Source organism: Necator americanus, chromosome II (genome assembly GCF_031761385.1).
Source record: "Necator americanus strain Aroian chromosome II, whole genome shotgun sequence".
In the NCBI taxonomy this organism is placed as follows: Eukaryota; Metazoa; Nematoda; class Chromadorea; order Rhabditida; family Ancylostomatidae; genus Necator; species Necator americanus.
In genome coordinates this window covers 13,857,464-13,882,329 of record NC_087372.1, presented here as the reverse complement: position 1 = coordinate 13,882,329, position 24,866 = coordinate 13,857,464, and the positions used below count along the sequence as shown (strand labels likewise).

At 40.7% G+C, this 24,866-nt stretch overlaps 1 protein-coding gene across 2 annotated transcripts in view; it reads left to right on the top strand.

Annotated features, from left to right (window-relative positions):
- RB195_017763 (uncharacterized protein) overlaps window positions 1-24,866 on the top strand; it is a gene marked incomplete at both ends in the record, with an annotated part of 49,153 nt that overhangs the window by 8,593 nt on the left and 15,694 nt on the right. For both annotated transcript variants that reach the window (XM_064184898.1, XM_064184897.1), the window contains 7 exons: window positions 2,123-2,252; window positions 5,928-6,064; window positions 8,633-8,791; window positions 10,594-10,695; window positions 17,575-17,745; window positions 21,505-21,608; window positions 21,670-21,784. In XM_064184898.1, coding sequence (XP_064040778.1) covers window positions 2,123-2,252; window positions 5,928-6,064; window positions 8,633-8,791; window positions 10,594-10,695; window positions 17,575-17,745; window positions 21,505-21,608; window positions 21,670-21,784 — 918 coding nt within the window. The remainder of the gene's footprint in view (window positions 1-2,122; window positions 2,253-5,927; window positions 6,065-8,632; window positions 8,792-10,593; window positions 10,696-17,574; window positions 17,746-21,504; window positions 21,609-21,669; window positions 21,785-24,866) is intronic.

The following is a 24,866-nucleotide window of genomic DNA, read 5'->3' as shown; positions in this document are numbered from 1 at the left end:
GCGCAAACGTGGACTGCGAGAAGCTGCTCAGAGGACTACGAGCCTGTGCTGAGTGCGCCTCGAAGCTGCGCACGACTAACTTGGAGCGAATTTCGAAGACCACCAAGGAATTGTTGGAAAGAAGAAAGACTTTGAAGATTGATCCGAATGCATGGCACATTGAGCCGTTGGTAGCAAACACTAGCTGCAGAAAAGCATTGCAGGAGGATCTTTCGAAATACAGGCAGAAGAAGATTCTGGAAGCAGCGACAAGACGATACTATATCGCGGATGCTTTGCAGTGGATAATGAAGTCACTCCCTTGGGAAGAAAGGGGCATACGCGTTGATGGAAGACTTCTCACAAACCTTCGTTTTGCAGACGACATCGTTCTTTTTTCGAGGAATACCAATGAAGCACAAACGGTGCTCAACCAATTGAACGAAGCAGGGAAGAGAATATGATTGCGACTAAACTCAAAGAAGACATTTCAGAAAGAACGCCTACTGCGAGGACGGAGGAGTACAACTTGAGGGCTCCCAAATCGTGAAAACTTCGTTATACGTATTGCTCGGGTGTTCTATCAACATCAATACATATCTATCAACATGGCTCGAAGGAAGAACTGAATAGAAGAATGAGAGCAGCGTGGACAGCACTCGCACCCGTCAGGGAAGCTACGGATCAACTGACAGACCAATATCTTTGTGCCCATCTGTTTGACTCGGCAGTTCTTCCAGCGCTCTCTTACGTAGCAGAGACGTGTACTGACACCGCTGCCACGTCCAGGAAGCTACTTACTACAAACTGAACCCTCGAAAGATGCCTTTTGAAGTTTAAGCGGCGCACACAGCACCTAGCTGGCTTTTGCAGCTCCGACTTAAGAAGAAAATCCCGTCTTCGCAACCCAGCGGAATATATACCGAAAGTAAAGCATAGATGGACCGGTCACATTATGTGAAGAATTGACGATAGATGGACCAAAAGTACGCTAGAGTAGATCCCAAGAGATGCTAAACTCCCTCAAGGGGGACTGCCAACGACAAAGGGTGATGCATTCGTTGCGCGGATGGACCAGCTGAGAGCCCAGGGGAACGACGAAGGCTCAACAAAAGGAAAAATTTTGAAAAAAAGGGGGGGGAAAAAAAAAAAAAAAAAAAAAAACAACACCCCCAAAAAAAACAATCCCCCCCAAAAAAAAAAAAAAAAAACAAAGACAATTGTCAGCAAGTGCCTTTTCCAGCATTTTCGACGTTTGGAAGGCTGAAAAAACATTTTGAAAACAAAATTTAATGTCACTTCTTTGCTGACATTTTTTTACTCATTGTAAAAAATCAAAGAATGGACTTTTAAAGGCAAACGTCAGCAAGTGCAACTCATTAAGGACTGACGCTCCTGTTATGAAATTTGACACAAATATTAGTAAAGGTTGTGCAAACATAACGGAAAAAAAAACTTATGCACTTGGATAAAGCCTAGAGTTTGAAATTGAAAATGATCACTGCTTTTTGATCGCAGTAGCATACGCTTAACAAAAGGAATTTCTTTGATTGATATGAAATAAGTGATGGGTGTAGTGCCGTTGTGAAAGGTCACTATTACACTCGAATCGCCGATAGTTGCTTCTAGTAAGAAAGGTCTGCAGAGACTTCAGCCTTTTCTCTTCATGCGATTACAACAGATTCACTGAGATTAGTCATGTTCAACATTGTAGCAATTTAAACTGTAGCTGATTATGAAGTTTTTCGCGGGTGTATCGTTTTCAACTCTTCTTCTGATTTACCTTTTCTTGATGCAAATATGATATTTGAGAACACTGAGCTGTGAAATCATATCCTGCAGGCATTGCTTTTCTTTAGTGGGAGACCATTTTAGAATCTTATCAGTTCAGAAATCATTGTCTATTGTTAAATTCAATATTCTTAATCTCCAAAATTGTGAAGAGGAGCATATGCTCAATTGTTAATTTCAGAAGGATATCCATGTAAATTTTTCTACGAAACCAAAACAAGAATTAGTTTTCTTAACTTATGTAACGTTATTGTTATTATAACGTATGTTCTTAACTTAGTTCCTTGTACATCTTAGAGTTCACTCCAAGCACTACGTCTGTTGAGAACACTGGAAGAGAAAGTCTTTTTAGGTGGACCCTTGCCAAGACTTTTATCAATTCGCATGTGGAAAATGGATAGGAGAAAGAGAAGAAACCACTTTTACGTATGCAGAAACACAATTGCAGAACAATAGGGAGAAATTAAGGTCAATTTTGGAAGGTAGGAAAAGCTTATTTTACTTGTGAAGTTCTCCACGAGTTTACAAGAGTTCTTTTCAAAAAACTCATATTTTTACAACAACATAATTATTAATGTGAAGACTAAGTTACTCACAAACTATTGATCGCGGCATCAAAATGATTATAGGTTCCCAAGAAAGTTTGAGAACCTTTAGAAAATGACGTATTAGCACAAAGCACACTTACATTCTGAAACACAGCAGTGATTCTGATTGTAAGTATATATACAAGAAATCCAATTAAGTCGATGAAACACTACAGTTCCTGAACCAGTGGTGTTAATCCTATCCAACTGGCAAAAGCAGCGCTATAAGCAACTGTTCGGGTCTTCTGCGCAGACGAAAGGAATGTGGCAGGGAAGGGCAGGGAATTGGTGAAATTAATACTTGTCAGAGAGGATTTCCCACAAAGACATCACCTTTGGGCGAAAAATGAATTAATGATATAATAAACTAACAAAAATTTCGTAATCGATGTATACAGAAACTCATATATGTCTGGCTTCGTTAACTCCTCATAGAGATGAGCATAAACTAGCATCGTATCGTTACGTGTTCGAATGAATAGATATAAAGATATTCGAGCAGTCGAATACCTCAGTATCTATTCAATCGGAGGGGCGGCGTAGCACTGTCGGAGAAAGGTTACGCTGTGGATGCAGAGTGATCGATATAAGGGTTCGATTCCCCCCTAGTGACAACCAAGACCTTCATCTATGTGCGGTTGATAAATTGCTACCAGACTCTGGGAGGATAAAAGCACTTACTTGATACATAGGGTAACCCCCGCGAGTTATTGTACAAGCTAGTTACGCATTCGGAAACCTCAAACGATTCCGAGTTGAAGTAGACGCGGCGGCGTATCCCAAGCGGATTCATTAACGCCAGATACTTTATCCTATTATCCTTTATTCATTTGAAAATGTTCGAATGCAATTATTCGACTCTTTGCAGTACTTCAATATGTTGGAGTAGTGGAAATCATGAAACGAAAGAAAAATGCAAAAAATGCAAAAGTTTTGAAGAACAAACTTTCTTCTTAACTAGGGCATTACAAAATTGGAGAAACACGAATATCCTAATAACTGTGGAAGTTTTCATTTGTTACTGTGCTGATTTTCGTCGTTCTCGTCGTTTTGATTTTTTCATCGTTTCTGTCACGGGGTGTTCGTAAGTGTTCGAGGAGATAAAAGAATTTGTTGATCGATACATGTTACAATCTTTAACTTGCTTTCTGCTCCTCCCACATTATTTTGGATCGAAAAGAAAGAAACAAACACAAATGTTCGTTCACTGCTGCAACCCTTTTCCATCGGAGACACAAAACGCCTTGTTCGTTCTTCAAGCTCACAATATTCCTATTCACGCTTCTACGCTAATTAAATGATTTGTACTAATGTTATATCCGAACTGGGCTTTCCATTCTTTCCTTGGCTCAGTATTATTTAACTTATCCTATGTGTGAACAGACTGCTTCATCGACGGTTGTAAATATCAAGTTGTCTTTATTCTGCTATTTTTTAAATGCTTCAACCCCTGGAACAAAGCTTGCGGCGATGACTAGAAGTCATAAACTAGTGTAAAACTATGTCGCATGCACTTTTTTCTCTCTGGCTTCCTCCTACGAACTTCTACCATCCAACTCATCAAATTTCAAAAGTTCCTTTGCTTGGAACGGCCCAATTTCATGACCATAAACCTAGCATACCACCTAGATAAAAACTTTCACAGAAACGTATTGCAAGCGATAAAATGATGTATGTTCTCAGGAAGGAACTCCGTAAGAAATAAAGTAAAGCTGCAAAACTGTTCGATAGCCGAAGCCTAAAGGACTAGGGAAAAAAACGGATGTGGAGGACGAAAACTATAGAAAGAGATGAAACAAGTAGAAGGATGCCTTCAACTATGAACAGTTGTTTTCGTAGTACCAAAGAACGCCGCGAGTATACATAGCATACAACTTGTAGTCTGGAGACTGGCAAAAATAGAGGATGCCATTTCCTGAACTTGTAGCGATTAAAAGGCAGAAACAAGCAGAAACGATACTGGAGCTCATACGACAGGCGAACGCTGGTCATCCAACGAGGAAACACTGTCTAGTGGGCGTCTGACTTAGAGATGAGACCATAACCATACTAAAGTTTATTTAGATCAAAAGAAGTCTGGATTGAATTAACTTTGACATTCTCAAATTTTTATACGGAAAAACACGCTCAGGGTGAGCTCGACGAAAGTGTTTAGTACCTGCTGTTAAAAATGAATTTTACAATCAAAACTGGAGCACTGATAGTCTGATAGGAAGTGTGGCTGAGTTCTTCCCAATGTAAGCCAAGACTGAGAGAAAAACAAGGCACAATAACGCACTCGTAACGCAACTAAACGAGGATGCCGTTTGCAGACCAATTCAGAGCATGGAGGCTAGCTACTCAAGTACTGGACATATGTAGATCTCATTCGAACAAATTATTGGAACTATATTGAGGTACAATAAGGAGAGAGGCAAAAATTGATGGGAAATATATAAAGGATAAAGTCACTGGCGTATCAATCCACGCGGGATGCACCAACGCGTTTTATTGGAATTCGTAATCGTTGAGGTTTTGGAACGCGTGTTGGCCTATACAATGACTTGCGGGGGCCAGCCGATCATCAAGTCAGTGTTTTTATCCTCCCAGACAAGTCTGGTACCAATTTATCGACCCCGGAGAGATGAAAGGCTTGGTTTGCATTAGGGCGGTTTCGAACCATCGACCATGTGGCTACAACGGACCTCTAACCGACTGCGCCACACCCGATGGGAAATATATAGTATCAGAAATCTCGAACCGTTTTCAGACCTTTGATAAATACTCGGTTCCCAAATTCCATGTGACTAACTGTATTTCCTTAGCTTTTTAGTTCACTTCCCTGAAATGTCTCCTTTCTTGTATTTCTTCACTCAATGTGTTTTTTTTTGTCTTACCACCTAAAATCGCCAACCTTTCGACACTCAACTCTTCGACGCTGCTAGCACCTTTAAACTCTGTATTGGTCTCTATCTATTGGTTTTTTCCAATTTGCAAGGTGAAGCCATCGAGGCGGATAAAAGTAGCAGCCACTATTGCGATTCCATGGCTGGTTTAACAGAGAGAGAAAAATGAAAGAAGCTGACGTTGATATTGATGTTTTACACATACGTCCACAGCTCTGATGGAATTTATTTGTGTTCAGTACTCGCCTATAAAACCTTCCTGAAAGCGACGAAGAGTCGACAAGTAGTGACTACAATAAATGTGATTTCATCGTGCAGTGAGCGATGATGTGATGATTTTGTCGGGAAAGATTTTGAAATTAACTATTTAGGTTAAACTATTGCATTTTTTAGAAAAAGTTTTGTAGCAATATCCCTAATGATTATGGTGTTATTTTGGAAATGCCAGTTAGCGGCAGCAAGCCTAGCACCACAAGAAGGCAGATTTCAGTCCAGTCCCTCAAAATGATTTTCAAAATGAAAGAAAAATTTCAAATCCAAATGCTATTTTTGTATTCGTCTTTTTTCAATGCTGAATGTATAGCAATAAGATTTCCATAACCTCTTCGCAATTGCTCAATAGTTAGTGGAGAGATAATCCTTCATTATTCTTCTTTTATTAACTGGTTGAAAGTTGATGATTCAGCTTTATTCGTCTCTGAAGAAGTACTCAGCCCAAAGTCAGTTAATGCGATGAAGAACACATACAAAAAGTGTTTATCAAGTGACCAAGATTGGGAATTCAAAGGAGGGCCCATCAACTTCGTTTTAGCAAGACTTGAAGTAAATATTTTTGTTATTCTTCGATTGAAGTTATTAACATCTGAAATAACGACACTCTTTTTTTGTTAACGATGACAGGTGTTGCTTTTTTGATCATGCGGCTGAATCTTTTTCTTGCATAGAGATGGTGATGAGAACCACTGTGATGATGAGTATCATGATATATAAAAACGGGCTTATTCGGTCACGTGTGTGTGTGTTGTAGGATTGGCGCCAGATATCCATAAAATGGGGTGAGGCGGGTTCCACGGCGTCGAATTCCTGTGTCATGGTGTAGAAGCATCGCGCAGTAACTTTGTGTGCATGTTGCAGAAGGTAAATGGGACGTTGCAAACGTTTCGTAGTCGTATCCAGTTTCCGCGTTGCTTTTCACCTCTACGACTCCTTCGTTCCTCTGAAATAGGAAACAGGAGTGCAAACAGCTGCTTAAATAGTAGCAAGCTATGAATAGCTTTATATGATCTGACGTGGAACGCTATATTTATCAGTGCGATAATGTCGTCCACGCCACTTCATGTTAAAACATTATTCTGCGATACGTATTAGGTAGAAATAAGAGGAAAACCCATACATCGAGTAATACTTTCAAATCGTGTCTACATTATGTTGAGAACGAAGGAGTGTTTTAAGCTGAAGTTTGAATATTCTCCAAGTGTAGAACTGACGCGTTCAGAAAGAAAACTATGAAACCTATCCCTTTATTTGCAATAAGAAAAAGGAAAAGAGGAAGAAAGCAGTGTTAGATTAACACAAAAAAATTAACTCCAGAGAAATAAACTACTATTAATTCTCATTGATCAGTGAAGGGGAGTAAAGCGAACACCACAGAAGGTGTGAAGTCCGGCTTCGGCTGGTCGTTCAGACTGGTATACATATACGCCATTTATTAGTTCAATTGTTGGTAGAACTTTGCACAAGTCTGGGTTTGCGAGGCAATCCATGTCTCATTTCTATTTCCGGATATGTCAGGATTTGATGATCTTGTTGTTAAAGACAGGATCTCAGAAAGTTAACATGCGATTTCAATGTGGGCCAAATAGAAGAATTTTGCGCACGAGAGGTTTCAGTGCTTAGAGTAACTAAGTACTATACTCTCATCCCGGGTTATGGTCAGGATTCAAACCCATTTTGACTTTTGAACTAGAAGAATTAATCTTTAACTAATCATTTCTTCGTAAATCTTTGAATTCTCTGCCTTTCGACTCACTTCCTTTTTTGTTCTGCGACTAAAAGTTTATTAATTTACAGCTTTTATGTAAAGTTAAAAGGAGGCCAAAGATATCTGAGATTTTGAATTTGAACGTTATTTGTATGTGAAAACGAGGAGATATTGAAAACCTGATGTGCGTGATATGAAACAAATCCAAGAAAATAGGGCTCAATAGAATTCTGAGTTTAATACAGCGAAGCTACTCTTTTTAACATACTTCCTTGTGAGTTGACATGTGATCCTCCTGCTGCAGAAGGTGAGAAATGCCGGCGTGATATCCTTTTCCCAAGCCAAAAGAGCTTCAACTTAGCAACGATTACCAGAGATTGGACGTCTAATTCAAAACGGACAAGACAGCCAAGGATGCTGGGAGAATGGGTAGGGGAACCTAGAGCGGAAGGAGTCATCAAATTTGCTATCTGTTGTTGCTGTCAACACAGCCGAAGAAGAGAATCTTTATTGAACCGGAACACAAAACATGTAAATAAGGAGGAAACAACAGGGTGGTCATACAGGCATGCGTCGTATACAATACGGGTTTACCCTAAGCAAATAACATGGTGAAATTCCCATCCTACAACACTATCCTTGGACGGCATCAAGAGCAAACAAAGTGAATCAAGTAATCCAAGAAGAAGTCGTACTGAAGATGGAGCTGGGGGTAATCGAAAAGGGTTATCCTCCAGATTTGTAAAAATCATTCAGGCTTAGAATAATAATCCAGATTTGAGATAAAACAGATCGAAGCTGCTTATTCTTTGTTGCATTTGCGTCACATTTGTTTCCAATAGCTTCGTAATATGAAAACTTAAAAGTTGGCCGCTGCTACTGCTCTGTACTTCAAACTCTCTTAATTTAATGCGCCATGTAATTTCCATAGGAAGGATGTGATTCCGGGTAGCTCTGATCGGAAAAGCTCATATAAGAGACCAACCAATGTAGAAATTTGTACTTTTTCCAACTATCTAACATCCTTGAGTTGGATAATGAAGAACGTTGTCAAACACGTTTAAAACGTCGATTTTAGTATTGTAAGAAGGAGAAGGTTTTCTTATCGGTTAGTTGAAATAAGATGTTTTTTCTTACGAAATGTCGTTGACTTCCAGAAAATTTGCAGTGAAATCCTTGGTTTGAGATCCTTGGAGGTGAAATTTGAAAAGCCACTTATGACCATGTTTAGTGCTAATTACTTTTACCACAAAAGTTAGCAGTTGGATACAAAGGAAATACAAACACTTCTCTGCAACATGACTGGCTTCGTTTACATACTTTTGTTCGCTTCGTAGACATTTTCTGGTTTACATACTTTTGTTCGCTTCGCAGACAGTTTCTGGTCTCCAATCCTACTGTCTTTGCAGGGATTTGGCTATTTTCCGTTAATGCATGATTATGAAACGGAAACAGATGTTGACTTGACACACTTGCTTGCATACTTCAACAAAAACAAAACTGTATTGAGTTCGATACTGCCTGTTCTCACAAAGGATGCGCATTCTACCTCGAAACTCATAATTACTGTGAGTGATATTTGGTCTTTTTTATCCATTTTTCAAAACAAAAGGAGCTAAGAGGGGAAATAGTGATGATATATGTATATTATTGTGAGCCACCTCCGCAACGGTTTACCGCCTCATGGTGGCGTGGATGTAACTCTGGGCTCGAACTGCGATACAAAGCGGAGGTACGTCCTCTAGCAGGATCTCGCAAGCTAAGGAGGAGTTCGACACCTCCAACATTCCGAGTTCTCTCGGAATTGGGGGCCTAGCTGAGACCAACCACGGCCAAGAGTCATCGCCATCTTGGCAAAATGTCGCTAAGTGGCTCCCTGATCCATATAGATTGGGCGACGACTTGATATGAAAGCTAAGCTCGCTATGGCAGGACTGCCCAGCATGGGGAAAAAAGTCTACCTGCCACTCTAGCATATACATTGTGTCAGTTTCTTGCACACTGTCCTTCCCGCCTCAGATGGTATGGCGACCGGTAAGATCTCGATCAATTCTTAGTTTGCTTAAGACGTTTTCAACTCTGGACCAAAGCCATGCGTGCACGACTCGCCATCGAGACTGTCTCAGACTGCGTTAACGCAACGCGAAGACAGTAGCCACAAACGCTGATCTGCATGCCCTTCTCGGAGCTCCGCCTTCTCGTCTACGTTGGACGTTATATGAATATGGAAAACAACTCCAAGGGAGAACTTAATGCAAGGATGAGAGCATTCTCACCCAGCAGGAAAGCTACGGACCATGATCTCCTTGCCTATCTGCTCACTTTGACCGTTCTTAAAGCGCTCTAGAGCGGGTGTAGTGTAGCGGTTAGAAGTTCCGCTCCCTGCATAATCAATCGGAGGTTCAAATCCGCCCTAGTGCTCACCAAGCCTTTCATCCCTCAGGGGTCGATAGATTGGTACTTGTCTGGGATGAAAACAACACTAACTTGACACATCGGCTGGCCACCGCAAGTCATTGTATAGGTCAGTTACATGTTCATAAACATCAAACGATTCTGAATAGAAGCGAAGGTGGGACGCATCTCAAGCGGATTAACGCCAGAAACTTCATCCTTTATCCTTATCCAGCGCTCTGTTCTACAGCAGAGACATGGGTAGGCACTGCAGCCACATCAAGAAAGCTGCTCGCTACCCACAGAGTTCTTCTAAGCTTTAAGCGGCACAGACAACTCCTAGCCAGTCTTCTCAACTCCAACGTAAGAACAATGTCTCGTCTTCGCGACCCAGCGGAATTAATATTGAAAGCGAAGCATAGATGGGAGGACACATTATGAGAACAGTCGACGTCCACATTGCCCCGTCTCGGCAGTGCTGGCTGAAGCTGCAGGGGCGGAGAGTCGACGACAGATGGACATCCGAGTGATGCTGCAAGCGAGATGGGGTGATGTGGTCGCTGTACGTATGGAACTGCTGAAAGCTCACCTTGATACCGCCGGCGGGACCGGCCATCTACGTACCTAAGTTTTGTGAGCCGAACGGTTTTTATGCTCTATAGAGTTTAGATACTGAACGTCTCTGCAGTTTTCCTTAAGTAATGAGTGGTCTGACAGACGTTTTTGTGGTAGGCAGGCACGCACGCAAATGCAGACAGGGACAAACTTCCTCCTACTCATACATAGTTACATATACTTATATATGTAAGTATGTATGAGTAAATACACGCAAAAATGTAATGTATACATGCATACATACACACGTATATTCTTCATACATGCATTCATTCCTTCAATCATACATGCAGACATACGCACGCGTATATATACATTATCAATAATAGATATTTCTACATAATTTTTTGGTCCTTTTCAGTTCAAGAAGAGCGACAAATATTTGATTGGGGATTTTGGTAAGGTAGAACACAAGAGGATGGGTGAACTAAAGAAAAGCTTTGTGGAGCTGTTATTTAAAATGGTAGGAAAACAGTCCTTCAATCCACCATTTACTTACACTCGATTTAATTATTAATTATCTAAATTAGACACGCGGAACAATTTTTTTTTTGCAAAAAAAGTTGGCCTGAGTCGCTGGTGTTTCGTGCAAAGGTCTAATTGGCCGTTGGCAAAGCTGCTTCTTTCTTGGAATAATTGAATCACTTGTTCTTCCATTTGTTGTCCTCACTTTCTGGGGCCATTGCCAGTGCTAAAGATGACGGGACGATTTCTTTTCATGAACGTGAGTTCTGAGACAACACAAACCACAGCGAAGCAGAAGTACTTGATTGTTTCACGTAAAGTGAATGTCTGAATGTTCTGTAAAGAGAAGATCTAGATGATTGACCTACATGTCAAATAGTTTTCAAATCCACTCAAACTTCTATCAGTATATCAAAAAATAAAGAGTCGTGGGATCAGTGCAGTACGGCTGGTCTTCAACGCCGATTGTTATTGTAATTTTAATCTTGTCGTTCAAGAAATGCCCAGGGTAAACTCTAAGAGAGGTTTTGTTACTGTTTCTGCAGAACAACCGTCTGTGACTGTTCATAGTTCAGAAGTAGGGATCATCTCGGGACCAGGTTCCGCATAATCTGCAATTTACATGGACAGCAGATATATGAATAGCAGGAAATTTGCCAGGAATAGGCACCCATTCTTTCTACTCATTTTTGTTACTTGCTTGCGAGTATTTGAAAGCTGTGAAACTGAATTTCCTGCCTATTGCATTTAAACATGAAATAGATAGTGAAAGACCGCAGATCCGTTGTCACAGTGTGGGTTTCTGCTGATTTCCAGGAAGTCAGAATTCGACACATTTTAACATATCATTCATGATTTTATGCAGTCAGATCAAGTGAATTGTGATGGTTTATTTTGTGAGCAACGACTCGATGGATACGTTCACCATGGAGAAGTTGTTGGCAGGATACACTTCTTTTTGATACAAAGTCGATAACATGACACTGTGAGACGAATTTTAAGAAAGCGATACCTGGCTTCAGTTTAAACAATATCAGCTCTTTTTTCCTCAATTTTTGTTCCTAATGATGAGGGCAGCGTCATGATTGCGTGGAATTTTCTCATAAGAATGGGTCGTATGAGCAAGATGTGGTCATAAAGGCAGTTGGAAGAGAATAGAGATGAAGAGAGCAGAGAGGAAGGGAGGAGAATGTAGCTGCAGATGGATAAATTTATATTGAGAGGTACAAAATTTAGTTCTAATAATTTAATACGTAGCTTGGTGGAGAGCTCAGTCATGTCACAGATACGGGTTGGCGCAGCATGGGGGTAGCGCCTTTTCCATCAAAACGGTCAGAAATCAGTCCTCAAAAGAAGTGAGGTTTCTGCATTCAGCGTTGAAAAGTTTGAAGAGCACACTCCTGAACCAACAATAATTAATTTTCATATCATCTTTTAAAAAAGCATTTTCCGTGCTATGAATAAGCGAAAACTGGGAAGGGCGTGACGCAATCGGTTAGAGGTCCTTTGTTGCTACACCGTCGATGGTTCATCCTTCTGGGTCGATAAATTAGTACCACAGCTGTCTGGGAGGATAACAACACTGACTTCATACCCTGCGGGCGGCCCCTGTGAGTCATTGTATAGACCAACACCATGCGCTAGATAACGATGTCTACCGCATATTCCATGCAATACAACTTCGATATCGAAACGGACGAATTTTCTGTTTTTGAGCGAAGTTTGGTGATTATAACTCTCCTAACTTTTTTTGACACCCACTTGAGAAAAACTATCTATTTTTTCAAAATCAACTTACAAAGGAACCAAAATGCCTACAGAGACAAAAATCTGCATTCCAGTACTTTCCTTAATTTTCTGTCGAATTATGGGACTGAATTTTTCAAGCGCGCTACCGCACTGTCGGAGTTACCGCAACGTCGGTTTGAGAAAAAGTGCAAAATTTCGATTTTCGGCTGCGCGCCAAAACCTGCATGACTTGGAAAGCAAAGTCCAATAACTCATAAGAAAAAAATAATTTGGTTACAAAAATTATCGAGGACTTCTTCTATTAAAAGTCAGCTTTTCATTTCTAATTTTTTTTATTCTGTCAACAGTAAGTTGGGAAAAATTCGATAAAATTATAAATTTTTCCTCAATTTACTTTCGGAAAAAACCGAGAGTCCCAAAAAAGCTAGCTTGAACATTTTAGAGCGCAAACATTTCTCTACAAAAGGGGAACTTAGTTGGCTTCTGGGTTTCTTTTGCACCGAATTATAAATGTTTACTTCAGCGTAGCAAAATCCGACCAGTACAGGAGTCTTTCCCAATCAAGGCTATTGTTAATAGTTAAACGCACCTCGCACCTGCCGTAATCGGTGATGTTATTGCCTAATTGCCCGCATCTTCGCTGTGATCTGCCGTCTTTGAAGATAACTCTGTCCAAGCTTCTCGATCTTCTGCGAGAAGTTGCACAGAATCAATCCATTCGTTGCTATTCCATAATCTGCGAAACCTTACGTCTCTCCTGAACTGCCCATCGGCGCCGAGTGTTCTCAAGTCCTTTTTCACCACTACAGCGCAGAACTTTTGTTTTTGGCCACGTGGCTTCTTCCAGCGTGAACCCGAAAGACTCCTCGTAACACGTTGAACAAGGCGACTTGCTGGCCTCCTCAGCATATGACCAATGAAGTGGAGAGGATGTTCTGTAACCAATTTTGATGGCAGCGCAAAATATAGATATCCTCCGTGCGTCATTCGCCGGTACACCACATCAATTTCCGCGTAAAGATTTTCATTATTTCATACCCCAGGCCAAAAGTAGCCAAGCAGTCGTCTGAGAAGCTTTTTCCCGCGCAGTTAAGCCCCTCCATCACAGTGGATGTTGCTGCCCATGTCTCCGATCTGCACATTTTGTTGAGGCGAATCGGTAATAGGAATACACGCAGCTTGACTTCGTTGGTGATGGGGCTCAACTACAGGCACTTGGTTGAAAAGTTAGATGCAGAAATGCCCTCAGCGCACCTCTGGTAACGAAGGCGTACATTAAGATACATACGGTTGCTACGGTCATAAAAACGGTTTACGGTTTCTCATTTACTTCACAGCGAGACCACTTCGAGTTATTGAGCAGTGGTAGTGTAAAATAGTCCCGCATCCCCATGCAGCGGAAGTCCTCGCAATTCCTCTCCAGTGCTGGCGGACCAACCCGAAACTGAGGGAACAGTCTATACCCTGCTTTATAGCGTAGAGGCACTGGCGCACCAATTCTGCTTTCCAGTACTCGCCCCAACCGTTTTCTGAGCTTTTAGCTGCGCCCAGAAACTCTTCTCGCTTTTGGACACGTTATCCTGCTTTCTAAAATTTCGTTTCACACATACGAGCGAAACAGACTAAGCCTATTATATAACTCCAATCTAAACGTCCGGCTAATGCTCGACTTTAGTGTTCTTTTGGATCGACTCGCTCACCTTTAGTGACCAACAAAAATTAAAACCACAGTGACACTTTGTGCGAGGTTAAATTAAGATTCTCTCCAACCTTTTTGTTCACTTTTAAAGAAATTTAAGCACTAATCAAAGACTTCACATTTTTTTTCCTGAATGTGTCTGTTCTATATCTAGATAATATTCACTTAAAACTTGATTTTTCTGTCACCGTCACAATCTGAAAATATTATTCGGAATACGGGGTTTTATCCCATTTCCCCCAACAATCTGCGCAGAGTGATATGCTCACGGAATCTACTACTTAACTACTTTAAAAGTATGAAACACAGCCATCTGCATGAGTGTTTCATATTTTAAAGATAGTGTCTCACCTACCTGATGAAGAAAGGAAACGTGAGCGGAATGGATATGTGGAGGACCGCATAGAGGCGAGAAAAAGAACATGCAGTTTTCACGTCCATGAAGTGGTTTACAACGTCATATTAACTTCTTGACAAATTGGCCAATTGGTCTTATTGCACGATTCTACTGCATTGCTTTGCAACAATTCGAAGCCATAGACCTATCTCACCCCACTCCGTTGCGTTTCGCTATCATGCCAAGGAGGTTGCACTCTAGTATCATCATTGACTTTTCGGTGGTAGAAAAAGCGATGTGAGAGTTCGCTTAAGAGCTAGATTTGAGATAGATATTGTTACAATAGCACTGTTAATGAAGGAAGGTCACTTTGCACGAAGGAGAATTTGATCTGTGCTCTGTCTTTGAATGCTTGCCTGCATCCATTACAAGTTCTACATTCAATGTGTGCACAGATACAGTCGTCCACCACACCACCAGAACAAATTTTTGGACAGAGTGCTGGATAGGTTAAATGTCTGGGAGGAAAATGGGACCCCCTCCGGCAAACATTTGTTTTGTCACGATAAACTTCAAGCTGCTGTTGAGTAAACTTGCTGTTCTCACTAGACTACTGCGATATCTGTGCGGATCGCATGCTACATCAGATGTTGCAGTAATCAAGAAACATTCAAAAAGAAATTTCTCGCTATCAGCACAGAAGAGTACATAATCTAAAGCAGTGCTGCCAGAACAACTCAGCGCGCGAGAGCTGTCAAGTACGGCAATAACATTCTGTAATAACGTGAAGGAATCTGGTGCAACGTAGGCCAAATACTTTGTTGCTTTGCTACTTTGAGTGACAGGACAAGATTTCAACTTCAACCAATCATAAATGTTCACACAGCTTTGGAAATCTCTGAAGACTGCAGTAAGGATGCCTTTGACATCTAAAATACTCAAGGGTTTGACTGTCGTCCGGGAGACGTCATGACCGTACGAACCTTATCGCTATCTCCGGTTTTGAGAGGATTCGTGCATCTCCAACGTAAGTTGCAGTAGACAAACTTCCCTGCAACTATATCTCTCTAAACATGTATTCCTTTCTTCCTACGAAGTAGCGTATTTCGAGAGCGGGTGTAGTTTAGCGGCTAGAGGTGCCGCTTCCTGCACGATCGATCGGAGGCTCGAGTCCGTCCTAATGCTCACCAAACCTTTCATCCCTGCGGGGTCGATAAATTGGTATCAGACTTGTCTGGGAGGAAAACAACACTGACTCGACACATCGGCTGGCCGCCGCAAGTTATTGTATAGGCCAGCTACACGTTCGTAAACCTCCAACGATTCTGAATTGAAGCGAACGGGGGCGCATCCCAAGCGGATTGATTAAAGCCAGGAAGTTTGAGTTTAAGTTTTAATTTTCTTTCTTAGAAATGATGTATATGAAGCTGAGAAAATGAAACATTTCCGACCTGTGCAATTTGTTTCAACCAAAGTGATAAAGCGAATGAAGCGGCTCGTAGAGTTAAACGAATGATGTCGGATGGATTTCTAGCTGCCTCTTTCTGTTAGGTGGCCCTGCAATGTTAAGAAATCAGTTTAAAAACAAGGACAAGATAAAAAATTAGATAATAGTAAAAATGAAATGAATGAAAAGAATTTAAAAAATTATTTATCAGACATTTATTAACATACATCGCTGTACATCTGCGTCTTCATCTATGCACATTTTTGTCTTTGTAACTCGCGCTGCTGACAACTTCGACCAGGAGAAATGTCTGAAAAGCTGTCATCTTATACGGTTAACTAAGAAGTGATAGAGAGAACGGATAGAGGTCAAGAGGGGAGGAATGTTTGGAGAAGGATGGAAAGGCAAGAACCCCAAAGATATGCACTCTATGAGGTGTGGGTAGTAACAAAATAAATATGCATTGCCAGTGCTTAGCAATACGATCAGTGAAGAGTTCAAAAAGAAACTTGTGTTGTCAGTTTTTTTTTGTTGGAGTCAGCCGTGGCGTGGGATATATTACAACTAGCGGAACAACAGAACGGTTCGGAGGTGGAGTTCCGAGCAGAGAGACCGAAATTGATGCGAAAATGCGAAAATGTTTTTCTCTGCTGTCTATTCTTGAAGATTCTGAAGAAGAAGATTTTCTTTGTGGATTGAAAAAAGGATAACTCACTATCGTACAACGATACACTATCGTAATTTCCCACCACAGGGAGTTGTCGGCCAAGAAATCCAGGGGTCACTGGGAAATATCATTGTTGCGCGCACAAAGTTTTGGTACGAATCATCATGGACTGGTATGTGAAATCACCCGGATGAATTTCGTTCCAGTCCATCTATGTCTAGCCGCTTTTTCATTCTTAGGAGAGTGATCGAATTATGGCAGTGATGCTCGAATCCTGCGCACTTAGCTTTCATAGGACGATTTCGACGCTTCTCACAGAAGAGATCTTTCTGACATCCATTTACCCAATAAAAGTTAAGGATATTTCATTCTTCTAAATAATGCATTGTTTGAGTCCGATTAAAACAACCGCGACTTGAATCAAAGTTTAATCGAAGCTGAAATTCAAAGCTAAAATTGGAGTGAGGGAATGGAGTTTTTCCAAAAACATTCTTGCTCCACTTTGCTATCAGTTACGTCATACAAGGTATTGTTGAACAGGGTTCTTTTGATTTGGTTATAACATGATGATACATCTTTCGCTTAACTGAAGATGCAATAATATTAGCTTCAAACATCGCGAAGTTGCAATATGTTGCAAGGAGATAGAGTAGTAATCTAAAACTCAGGTCTACTTTTTATGCACTCTGCACAGTATACATTTAAATAGGGTAGAACGGTAAGGTAAGTTTCCTTTTATCCTGTAGGCATTCCCATGCCAACTCAGTGTAAAGTAGGAAAGACTGGAATGTTTGAATGCATCCAAATGCGCTTTGTGAAGACGTATTGCGATTAGGATATCACAATTTTTTAATCACTTTCTATCAGTGGTCAGTATTTCTAATGAGACTGTTCGGTAAGGTTTGGATTACAGCTTTCAGATCTTTCAGATCTTTGGTACAAATAATTTGTTGATGCCAATATTTATCAATTTTACAGTCATCTCGAATCTGCATCGAAGTACGTGACACATGCAATGACACTTCAATCCGTCAGGGAATAGGCGAGGTGCTGACTTTTATGGAAAGAATCAGCCGTCTTGCGCAACTGAACTTCTCCGATGAGGGAAAACGGTATCACTTAAGCGAGCTGGATGTCAATCTGTCGTCGGTAGGTCAGTTCTGATAATAGCACGGATCATCTGGTAAAGAATCTGTTGATTGTAAGGGCATGGGAGTAGCAATTTCATATAATACAAAGGAGGGATATTTCTACCACTACTACCCACACATCGATGCAGTAATATTTGCTCATTTTATAGCTCATATTTGCAACAGTATTGAAACAAAATCTCACACAACTGTATTCTTAGGTGCGTCAGTGCCTCGAAGTTATATGCATATTAATTTCTCTTAATCATTATCATTTCGCGAGAGAGATCATAGTCAGATCATAGCCAGATCACTTTGAAATCAATATGAAGGGGAGACATCGGTATTGGGCATCAGAGCTTTCTGTACTATCAGTAGCGTGCTCGTAATATTTTATGCTGAAATTCAGCTGCTTAGGGTTCCTCTTTCCAGTTTCTCCTTCAGCTTGGTTTTTATTCTACCAATCTGGACGTCCGGGTGGACGCCGGACAGTGGACCTCTTCTGGGGCACGCTTCGTTTTCTTTAACTGTTCAATAGAAATTCAATGTTGTGGTATTTTTGAAAAAATTAAATTTGCATCTTTCTAACTGCGCCTCTTTCGTTCTTTTCTTTTAGAACGAAATGATGGTGAATTGAAGTGATGATTTTATGGTTCTCGTCCTAAATTCGTTTGGAAAGAATTCAAACGTGATTATACACCTACACATACTCCAATTCCGTAAAAGTTCGCCAACATACTTCGAAGCATGAGTTTTCTTGCCTTTCTCTTTAACAATCAGTGCAGAATAATGTTCTAGCATGAAATGACATGAACGTCATCAGTGTAGTGATATTGATAAAATTCCACGTCAGACTATGTTAACTGTTAGCTACTTTTTAAGCTGCCGCGTTGCCAACCTTTGAAGAGAGAATGTTGGCAATCTGATGAGGCAAACGTGCGATCGGAAAAGACATGTGCTAAAATACATGCGAGTGTACAAATACAATATACATATAAACGCAACACAGCAGCTTTCATGGTCGTAAAGTGGTTCACAGTGTTTTGTTTACTTCTTGAAAAATAGGCTTGGAGTCACTGCGTAGTACTACTGCACCGAAGCGCCGTGGAACAGGTTTAAATCGTTTGACATTTAGAGGGTCATTTTGTAGTGCTCTGACGCTGGAGTTCCGATACTCCGATATAGACGAACGTTGCACTCCATTTTATAGCTTTCTGGCGTCGATGCACCAATTCGACGCCGTGGGCTATGGCTGACCGTGTCAGCACACTTATCTAACGCCGTTCGACACGTCACAGCGCGTTCTGGATTCTAGAATTTCGTTACACACAGATACATGCACACCTGACAGAATAACCCAATTATTATAAAGCATGATTACATACTACAACATCTGGTGTAAAAATGGGTCACCTAGTTTTACTCTTGATGTTGTATTATACGATCATATTATATAATAACGGTGATTCCGTCACATTTTACACTGGTTTAATTTTGAAAGACTGAGAAGATTAGGTGAAATGACATATTTTGCGTGCGCTATCAATTATACTGTTAGAAGCACACGGGTCAGCTTATGAAGCTATTCCAAATCTATTAACAAACTCAAAAGTAGCCGACCATCTCCTCTGTTTGGCCTTCAAAAACGAGATCTGTTTCTGCATGTGGTTCTTCGTTCTAATTTCTTTCAGAACTGTCTTTTCGCTTGTTTTCTTCTCCAAATTGTGTTTACTCCTCGAGAATCGCTTTCTACTTCTCTCTGTTGACCAACGCTTCTCGGAGTAAGCATGATATCGCCCGCATATGATATCGAGAAAAATGTTTTATTTGCATGACGGCTCCTTCCCAAACAACTGATTTTATTATCTGCTGCAGTGCAATTCTGAGTGACTTTAGACAATTCGTATTACACTGCTGCGGATCTTCCCCATCGAATACTATTTGAGGTGTTGGAAGACCTGTCTCGTAGTGGTGACAGATGCATTGGACGCACCCAACTTTTCTCGTCGACCAAAGCTAGCAGTACTGCATTGGAATTTTCACCATCGAAGGATTTCCTATAGCTGAAAGAGATCAGGAAGAAAATCAGTTCTCTAAGAAAAATATGTAACCATGGAAACGTGACATGTTGTTCATGCAGCTAGAGCTTACTAGGAGTTCGTTTTTTGAAGTTCACCAACATCTTTTGCTCTTCATGAAGAATCTCCGTGAACAGTTTGTATGGAACGTAACCAAGCTTATTGAGTAGAGGCTTTGAAGGCCGTCTCGTTCAATGTTTTAAACGCCAACAATTACTCGTAGAAGAAAGCTGAGAAAGTACCAGGCTCGATCGATGTAGCAGTGATCGCAACAGTCCGGATTCTTTTTTGTTAAAAAAAAAACTGCTGCCTGAACACTGTTTTCGCAGTGGTCCCAGCAACTTTTCTTAAGTTTGATTCTGCTCCACCTTTCTTCTACACTCTTATTATTTATATTTTATTTACAGTTAACGTTTACCACCCTCTCCTCGATGTTGAATTCTTGTTGGTTGGACTGCTAGGGTTTCTGAGCGAAGTTCTGGTTTTTCGTACAGTTCTGCAGTTGCTTTTGAATGATTCCTTGAGGGTGCTTTCGTGATTTTGACCTTTTTTCCTTCCATGGCGATATCAAATTTCCGTCTTTTACATCTGGCAGCTGTTTCGTATTCCTGCCTCAAGGAGACGACAGAAAAAGCTGCAAAATGGTGATACATCGGAGATACCAAGTGAAGTGAATGCGTGGTCGATTTGCGCAGATTGTGCCGTTAGCGGATTCTCGTAATCATTTCCGATGGTCTTTACTTATAAAAGAAGAAATCTCACGGAAAAAGGCGTTGCTCGTGATATCTCAGAGAAGCATCGTTGTTTTTGCTTAGGTCCTTCAACAAACGTATTGTGAAGCTACAACTGTAGCTTAGGTGGTCAATGTATGCAATCTTCATTTGTTAACTTTCGGCCTCTTCTCTCACTCTAGTATGCTGAACAAGGACGGTCACAGGTAGGGCAAGTACTATCGAAATCATCACGTACTATAAACTTAATGAAGTATATGTTTATAACAATCTCTTTGTTATAAATGTGTCCATTGATGAGTTTGTTTCTTATATGCACTATTAAGTTGTTTCCTTCTTCTGTACTGGACCACTCACAAAACAACACCTCTTGTACTGTAATCAAGCACAACCACAGCCTGTGCAATCTATTGAAATTATGTATAAACTTATTGATACATTTATTTACAACAAAGTCAGCCTCATCCGACTCAATGTGATTGGTCCAATACCGAAAAATTGGCACACAGAAATCAAAAAAGGAGAACAGGAGATTGGAATGTTTGCGTCGCAGATCACCGACCTCATGATCGTCAGACTTGTGTAAATACTAATAAATAGTTATGAGAGTAAGATTGTAGAAGAAGTAGAGTCAGCTCTTGAGGGCGTTCCATAATAATGGACAACAGTGCAGCACGTGGGACTTCAAAATTTTCGTGTTTTTAACCCATTCTACGTACTAGTACGAAACCTTAAAAAGAGTAGATGAACCAATATTAAAAGTTAACGCTATTGCATAGTGGAAAGAAGTCGTTGAAGGCGTTTCAGATGTTCTGAGTTCATATATTCTGAGTGGGAGTAAGTAAGAGTCGATAAAAAAATCGGAAGTTAGACAACTCTTTATCAGCGACTAATTTCTAATAACAATTTTTGCCGTGATGGATGTAGAAAATCAAAATTGAACAAACAACTTCTATTGATTGATTACAGGTTAATTGGACCAAATTCTTTATTATGACGACGCCCCCTGATATGCACAGTTACTTTCTTGCAGATCCTTTGGTTGAGGTCCCAAGCATGCGGTACACGAAAAGGTTAGCTGTTTTTGACATTCATAAATTAAAACATCACAAACATGGTTTTGTTCAAATTCAGGATAGACAAACTTCTGCAGAGAACACCTAAACGGGTTTTTACAAACTATGTTATTCTTCACTACATTCTTTCATGGATACAATACTTAGACGATGAATATAGGCAACTGATGGAGGTGAGAACTCAACGGTGACCGTCGTCTCTCCTTGCTTCTCAATGAAAATTCTAACTATTTGACAACGATTACTTTACCGAACAGGGCGGGTGTGGCGCAGTCGGTTAGAGGTCCGTTGTAGCCACATGGTCGAGGGTTCGAATCCGCCCTAGTGCTCACCAAGCCTTTCATCCCTCCGGGGTCGATAAATTGGTACCAGACTTGTCTGGGAGGATAAAAACACTGACTTGATCATCGGCTGGCCCCCGCAAGTCATTGTATAGGCCAACACGCGTTCCAAAACCTCAACGATTACGAATTCCAGTAAAACGCGTTGGCGCATCCCAAGTGGATTGATACGCCAGTGACTTTACTTTACTTTACTTTTACTTTACCGAACAAGTTTATCATTCGTAATTCCTGTTCGTCTACCGGTCCTCGATTACTTCGAGTCGCTCGAGCTTGATCTGTCCTCATTGGATGCCACCACCAAGAACTTCATTTTCTTAAATCATGTCTGCTCACCTGAGCTATTTCTAATGCAGCTTACGTATCTCGTAGATGCTATTCCCCAACTGCTCCCGCTTTTTGTTAGATGCATAATGTGTCCGGACCTGATTTCATTCTACCCAGCAAGAATTTCGACCGATAGTTCGAATGGGTGAAAATATGAATCGCGGTTGAAACAAAAGTTGAAAGTAAAGCAAATACGACTTTTAGTATGACATATGTATGCTGTTATAAACTCTTAATGACAGCGCTGTTCGAAAAAGATGAAAGGGTAAGAGTTTAGTCTTACTCACATTTACTCAGAATAAATAGCGAGAAATAAAGAGAAGTTTAGCAGCTCTCACTCCTTTTAGCAAACCTGATTTTGGGGAGGCAATTTTACCCATCTGAGGACCGAAGCAGTTAGTAATAACAGTCAGTGAGGAACCGCCGAACGATTAGAGTTTCTCTGATCAAAAAAGAGTGGCTAGCCTCTTAAAGATTACAAAATAGGGACAGTTGAGCTAAAATCTTTTGTCATTCCTCTGGGAATGGGAAGACGACCAAGGTCATCCTTCCAATGTGGATAGACGAAGGAGAGGCCATTTGAGTTGTGAAGCAACATTCTTGTAATTTCCGTTCACAAAATGCTATTCATCGCGAAAGGCAAGAGCTGTAACGCAGCTTCATTTCCCTCTTTGACATACGAAGACTTGATGAATTGCGGAAGCAGTTTTTCCCAAGAAGAAACCTTTATTCGGTGAATTACACAATTTTCTTTTCTAGCTAGTTTTCAAACGGCCTATGAGAAATGCCATCAAAGAAATGCGATCAAGATCAAGATAGGGATTCTCAACCCCTATGCAAACAACTTTTATAGGCCGTGATGTCTCTTTCGACCATTTCTAGCAAGGTGTTTTCTTGACGGACTTAACGCCCGACAGAATCTTAGAATTGTTCGTTCACCTCATTGACGATGTGAATAAATGAATAACTGCTGTTGTTTATCTATATGAACCACACTATTCAAATTGATTGCTGGAGTGAGAGGGAGAGTTGTAAAAGAATCCCTTCTGTTCAGCTTCTCGATTGATGGCATCATTAAATCGATTAGAGAAAATTGGAAAGGCGAAAAAATTGAACAAGTGGATGTCGCATGAACAGGGTGAGTCCGAAAGAAACCGCCGTTTTGAGATCTGCTCAAGGCTTCTGTTACGCAACAATACCGATAATAAGAATGGTATTGACACGAGAAATGGATCCTTTATGACAACACGAAGCGTCGTGCTCCAGGGATGGACAAGGATAAAACTACCAAGCACTTCCTGAAGCGGAAAATCCACCATGAGAAGACCATGGTAACTATGTGGTGGTGCGCTACGACTACAGCCTTTTGAAAGCAGGCAAGACCATTACTGCAGTCTACCGACGTGAATAAATGCATAACTTCTGTTGTTTGAATCTAGATGTACCACACCATCCCAATTGATAGCTAAAGTAGGAGGAGGAGTTGTAGGAGAATCATCCCCGTTCAACTTCGTAATTGGTGACATTATGCGAGGAACCATCGGACAGTGTCCCTACAATGTAGTTATACCACCACCAGAGCGTCCATTGGTTGATGTCGATTACACCGACAATGTCGTAACAAGGTGTCAGCTGTTGATATCATGTGGATGTCAATAACACATTGCTAGCCTTGTATTGAGACTTGCTGCAATCTATAAACTGCAGTCCGCTGGTAACTGTAAACGAATAAGCCTCCTAACACTTTTGACTGCAATTAAAGTGGACGCATAACAGTGTGTTGTTTTATTTATGTAGGTTGCATGCTCAAATGCAACCAGAACTTTGGGAGGGATATGGAGCAAAATGCGCTGGTAGTGGACCAATTCTGCATTAAAGTCTTCTCAAGATTCCTATTTTCGATTCTTCTCTTCACTGGACCCGGTTTGCGCACTAATCGTTCTTGCGTTTCAGAACCAGAGATACGGATGGGATTGTCCTAAGTTATGATAAATTTGACAATTCGGTTTATCAAAAATGTCAGACCAGTGGAATGTCATTAAGAATAACCTAACGCGGAATATGGTGAATCGATAGATCACTCTTCGAAAACTTTCACATCCACTTGTCTTTTAAAGTAGTCACCAAAAAAGTCTCGCAGAAATTCCTTTAGGCATGCATTTATATGAGAGCAAAAAACATCAAAAGTAATCAAAGTGTTTAATCTTAAACTTCATCGAATTCGCCTAGCGCTAATAGACAGTTCAGGAAATACGACAATTTTGACAGGATGCGGAACAACAACGAGTGGTTTGATTTTATGTGAGTACTTTGTGATGGCTGAACAGCTTCGCTCAACGACGTGGTACCCTATTGAAAATGGACAGGAACGTCAGCAGCCTTGTGGGCATATAAAAGATATTTGGGATGAAATTTTTTCAATCAGCGAGCCTCTACAGCTGCAACAAAATATCATTCTTTTTTTACGTTGACGAGCCAGCGTCCATTCCAGGTTTATACTCTAAATCACATTTTACACTCAAGATCTAAGTGATCAAATTCTCAGTTCGATGCCTGCGAAAGTAACAAAAATCTCATTTGAAAGATT